Below are 6,009 nucleotides of genomic sequence, written 5' to 3'. Positions count from 1 at the left end.
AATAAAAATTTTAAATACAATCAACAAATACCTTGCATCATTATTGGAAAATTATTAAAATAAAATAAAAGGTAAAGCAATCAGTATATTCATAACCTATTTTGAAGTCATCAAGGATATATACAATATGTAGAAGCAGACTATCACAGCCTTATTTTCTCTTCCTACAAAAATCCATCCTATACTAAAGGCTTGAAATTATAAGTCTGAATGGGTGCTAGTAACTCTGAACAGATAAGGTGGATGTTGATGCAGGTGACAGAAGGAATGAGATGACTGAGGTATGAAGACATTTAGAAGAAATGTGTTAGATAAAAGTGAAGGCTGGGCCAGGTTCCGTGGCTCACGCCTATAATCCCAGCACTTTGGGAGGCTGAAGTGAGAGGACCACTTGAGCCCAGGAGTTCAAGGCTGCAGTGGACTATGATCGTGCCACTGCACTCCAGTCTGGGTGACATTCTGACACCTATGCTTATTCCTGATGTTAAAATGAGATACTGTGTGAAATCAAAGGACATTATAGAGTGCATTAACTTTTTCATGTGCTTTGGAGATTGGAATCAGCTTTATAACATCTCCTTTCCAAGTACACATCCACTTTACTCAGAAGACTGTGTCCCAATTTTTATGTTCTCTCTGTATTTCTGCAGGCTTAGGGTGTTCTCAGGTGTCCCAGAGACACTGAGATAGCCCACCAGCCTGCCAGATTATAGCATGATGGGGTATATACAGAAATATGTTTGGGAAGCAGTAGTGATGCAAGGCAAGAAATATTTCAAACTGTTAGGAGCAGAGGGGTAGAGTAGATTATAGCTGCTGGCATAGAGCATAATGGGTACATGGTGATGAGTGGAAGAAAAGGCAAAATATCAACAGGATAAACAGAGACACAGAACAATATGAAAGGGTGCTGAGGACAAACCTTGAATACACCCCTATCCCCATGACCCTCATCACCCTGAAATACTTTCTGTTCTTTGGTTTTGAGACAGGTTCTCACTCTCACCCACGCTGGGGTGCACTGGTGTAATCATGGCTCACTGCAGCCTCAAACTCTGGGGCTCAAGTGATCCTCCCACCTCGGCCTCCCAGAGTGCTGGAATTACAAGTGTTAGTCACCACGCTTGGCCCTGAGCTGCTTTCAAATTTTCCTGAGCTGCAAAATCAACAATGTCCTTAAGGATCAAGAGATAAACTACATCTTAATTTAGGCAGGGTACTATTATGAGGTGATAGAAAACTTCAATCCAAACTTTTTTTTTTTTTAGACAGAGTCTCCCTCTATCACCTAGAGTGCAGTGCAGTGGCACAATCTCAGCTCACTGCAACCTCCTCCTGCCAGGTTCAAGCAATTCTCCCGCTTCAGCCTCCCAAGTAGCTGGGACCACAGGCACACACCACCACATTTGACTAATTTTTCTATTTTCAGTAGAGACAGGGTTTCGCCATGTTGGTCTTGAACTCTTGCTCAGGTGATCCACGCACCTCGGCCTCCCAAAATGCTGGGATTAGAGGCGTGAGCCACCGAGCCCAGCCCAAAGGACTTTTAATACTTCAAACAAGCAACCCCAGAAAGCAGTACTATGCTGGTGATCGTTTAATAAACAGATCTAGTTGAGAAGAGATCCCTCGTTCATAGCCAACTGCCAGTTTCGGTGTTATAAATCTTCCCACCACAGACAATTTCAAGCTCCTAATGGATTATCACTAAATACAGAGTTGGAAAGCAATGCACAGTAGCACTCCATTTTATAGCATTACCACCACAAAGATACAATAAATGTAAATAATCTCTCAAGCAAAGATAATAGTAAAATGTAGCAAATAATTAGGAAGTGGTGAGTTTGAATTTATTACACTTGTTTCTCATACAATTTACTTAGGTGCAAGTATATATAACCTAATTTTTAGTAATAACTATATGTAACAACTACCTCAAAAATTCCTGAAAATTTAATAATTGATTCTAAAGCCAGTAAGAGCCATTCCAGTACACCACTGCAAGGGTGGCTATTCTCAAATAATTTTCTGTTCAGTTACGAATGTAGAAAATCGCCACTTATAGACACGTGAGTTAGGTTTGTAATCACCCAACAAAATTTTCTCATGTATAAAAAGTAGGATACTTGGGGATTCAAAATAAAGTGTTTGGTGGATGTTAGATATTCAAAGTCATAGGCAGCAAAGGAAAATTTAATATGGGAGGTCCCAAGGATGTAGAAAGGACAGGGAGGGAGGAGCTTTCTCCCTCTTACCTGGATCTGTGTCTGTCATCATGCCTACCCATTTCTCAGTTGTCAGGCTGCAGACGTACTTGTCCTTCACTATCCATGAATTGGGAGCTTCAGAGAACACTGCACAGCAAAATGGCTCTACTCTGATCATACAAGCATAACCATATAGCTCTCCCCTAGCTAACACATCCACAATTTTGAGTGTGAAGGTTATCTGGCACTGGGGTTGGCAAAAATGAACACAAGGTAGTTTGTGTATTGTTTTTACTATTTTCCTTCTCAAAGAGTCCGGGTCAACATTTTCTTTTGCACATCCCAGAACTTTCTTACTCTTATCATCCACTCCAATAAAAAGATAGCCTCCATCAGTGTTTGCAAATGCAGAGATGTATTCTGGAATTATCTTTTTTACGTATTCTTGGATGTGTTTTGTAGAGAACTGTTTAAACTCTACTAATTGAGACTCGGGAAAAGGCAGGATTTCACCATATTCGAGATAGTCTTTTTGGAAAATTGGGTCAGCAGGATCCGAGTTATGGAGCTCTTGGTGTATACCCTTGTGAACTTTGTGAAAAGGTCCTTCTTCCAAGATTTTTGCATCATTTTTCTTTTTCTTCAGGAAACAGAATGCCTCTCTTGAGTTCATGAGAAGTGCAGATGTCCGAGATCTACGGTGTAATGAAGAACGGAGGCTGCAAAGGCGGGGCTTGACAGAGCCATCTTCAGGTAAAAGGCCACTGCTCCAAGATTTAACAAAAATGTAAAAACGCCTTCCTCGTTGCTTGGTCTCAAAGAAAGCCTGCAAATCTGAAGACTGAATAAGCTCTCTCAAAGACGTTTCTAAATCCAGCCCCATGTCCACGAGATGCTCATCCTTCTTGGCCATCCGAATCACTCCTCCTCCTGAGTTTAATAAAGCACACGCAGCCTGTAAAACTCTCTCCTTCTCTTGGTCTCTCTGAATTTTCTGCAGCTTGTTTCTGTTTTCTTCTCCAAGGGTCACTTCTCCTACATTGATGACCAGGTCTGGGTAAGATGGTTCCACCACCAGGGAGCACTGATTTGCCTCCATGTTGAATTCACAGCTGAAACTATTAGAAGACATGAATTGTTACATGCATGCAATTCATTTATTAATATATTACTTTGTGTCTAATATGTGCTGAGAGAAGGCAATAAACTAGCAAGCAAGACAGGAGCAATCCCTTCTTTTTAGGAGGAGAATGGTTGGCAAGGAAGGGTGCTAATGAAATTAGCATTTAACATCAGGTATTATATGAGTTATGAGAAGAAAAATAGACTAAAGGGGTATCTAAACTAATCTGGAGATGATGGTTCAACAAGACTTCCAAGGCAAAGGTGGCATTTAATCAAGACCTGAAGGATGCCTTTGAATTGGCCAGGTGAAGTTATCAGCATTGAAGAATGGAAGCGGTGGATCACATGAAGGGCATGTGTACAACGGAATGAGACTATCTCAGTTTAGATTGTTGATGTTCCAGTGAACATTGACTTTAGGGGATGAGTAAAAGAAGACAACATTGAAAAGGAGACTGTAGAAAGGACTGACTGTGAAAAACCAGAGGTAGGAGAAAAACCAAGGGTATATGGTATTAAGGAAGCCCAAAACAAAATCACCTGGGCAGAGGTCTCAGATCTATGATATAATGAAAAACTGAGGCTGCAAAGGTGGGGCGTGACAGAGCCAAGGTGTCTAATACTGCTGACAGGTACAGCTAGGTGATGACTCAAAAGTGTTATTAGGTTTAGTAAAATTAAGGTTATTGGTGACTTTGAAAAATGCTGTTCAGACACCTGGGCAGTGGGCACCAGGAGGCAATAAATCACAGGCTAAAGTCTTAGAGACTAGAGTTAATGGAGATGGCTTGAATTCCACTTGTCATTAAATGTATTGTAACATTAACCTAGATATTTAATCTTTCTAACTCTGTTTTCTTACCTATAAAACATGGTGCATCCACCTTAATATGCCTGTTATTATGAGGATTAATTGAGAATAATTCTCAAAAAGGATTTAACACTATGCTTTGGTTCACAGGTGTTTAGTAAAGGAATCTATATTAACTGTCCATTTCACAATGAGTCAAAGAATGAATGAGAGGTTAGGAAATAGTATCACCACATATATACAACTTGTTCACTATATGAAGCTATAAAGGAGAGATGTAAAAAGAAATGTAGCTGGAGGAAAAGAAGAAGCTAAAGAATTTTATTAAGATGGGAAAGGTCTGAACATATTTAGATGGGAAGAAGCTAGTAGGGAAGTGAAAATTTAAAGAGATAGAAGGAAGTTAGGATGATTGAGACAGTGAAGGCCCTGAAAAGAGAGGTAAGGAAGGAAGGTGATCCAGGATGCAGAAGGTCAGGAGGAGGAGAAACGGAGATAATTGGCATGGGCGAAGGTAGGCGTATCGCTTTGGTGGGAGGAAGCTGAAAGAGTCCCCTTCTGATAGCTTCACTTTTCTCTTTGAGGTAGAAAATAAAGTCACCCCCTGAGACAGAGGCACTTGGTATAAAAACAGGACAAAAACATTTTGTGTGGATGAGATGGGGTCTCGCTCTGTCATCCAGGCTGGAGTGCAGTCACAGCTCACTGCAGTCTCAAACTCTGGGGTTCAAGCGATCCTCCCACCTCAGCCTCCTGAGTAGCTGGGACTACAGGCGCACAGCCACTCTACCCAGCTAATTCTTAAAAAAAAAAAATTTTTTTTGTAGAGATGGGGGTCTCCCCATGTTGCCCAGGCGGGTCTCAAACTACGGCTCAAGCAATACCCCTGCCTTGGCCTCCCAAAGTGCTAGGGATTATAGGTGTGGGCCACAATGCCCAGCTGACAAAAACATTTTAATAACAGAACAGAGACAGTTTGAAACAGACATTATAAAGAACAAGATAGATATTTGACATGGGAAACAAACAACTTACAATGAAAGATTAATACAGCAGACAAAATAAGTAAATCATATCTTCAAGTATAAATATAGATAAACTCATAAAGCGTGATGATAAATTTTAAAAGCAGGTTTGCAGAAGATAATACACAATAGAATAGCATTTAGATTAAAATATTTTAAAAACCATAATAAATATGTTTATGTTTCGTAAAAGGAGAAAAACATCATGAATAAAAATGTACTTTTTTTTTATAGAGGTTACAAATAAGGATGGAAAAGAATGAGATTAGAGAATTAAGAAACCTTTAGCTGTATATACAATGCTATAAGTTCAGAAGAAAAAGCGCCTGTACTAAATACATCTCAGAGGTGGGTGGGACATAAATTTTTGTTGTTTTCTTCTCTTTGCATTTCTGGAATTCTGAGTTATTACAACATTTTTAAAAAGTCATCCTCCTTCGGATTAAAAAGGTAGTTGGGGGAAGAGTAGGATTTTATCACGGAAGTAACTGAAATCTGGACTACGCATTCTAAGACAAATAGGTCAGGGAGTGAGGGTGGCAGGGATCTCATTGATAGGAACAAAGTAAGAAGGTGAATGGATTGTAGGTCTCAATAAGGGAAATAAAAAAGAAGGAGAGTGAACTTCAAAATAAAAATTATGAATAATCAAGATTAAGAATTGTTCAAAAAGATCAATATAATCAACAAATAACTGATATCATTATTTGAAAATTATTATTTAAAGTGAAATTATAAAAAAACAGTACAATCAACAAATACTTCGCATCATTATTTGAAAATTATTTTTTTTTAATAAAAATTTTAAATACAATCAACAAATACCTTGCATCATTATTGG

General features: G+C 39.1%; 1 protein-coding gene across 1 annotated transcript; it reads right to left on the bottom strand.

The window, feature by feature from the left end:
• Positions 1-1,917: 1,917 nt before the first annotated feature.
• LOC111525417 (schlafen family member 11-like) lies at positions 1,918-3,544 on the bottom strand. The gene has a single exon (XM_023190818.3). The coding sequence runs from the start codon at positions 3,337-3,339 to the stop codon at positions 2,194-2,196; it is 1,146 nt and encodes a 381-aa protein (XP_023046586.1). The 5' UTR covers positions 3,340-3,544; the 3' UTR covers positions 1,918-2,193.
• Between the last annotated feature and the right edge of the window lie 2,465 nt (positions 3,545-6,009).

Source organism: Piliocolobus tephrosceles, unplaced genomic scaffold (genome assembly GCF_002776525.5).
Source record: "Piliocolobus tephrosceles isolate RC106 unplaced genomic scaffold, ASM277652v3 unscaffolded_38015, whole genome shotgun sequence".
NCBI classification, from domain to species: domain Eukaryota; kingdom Metazoa; phylum Chordata; class Mammalia; order Primates; family Cercopithecidae; genus Piliocolobus; species Piliocolobus tephrosceles.
The sequence above is the reverse complement of the archived record's forward strand: the minus strand, read 5'-3'. Positions and strand labels throughout refer to the sequence as shown.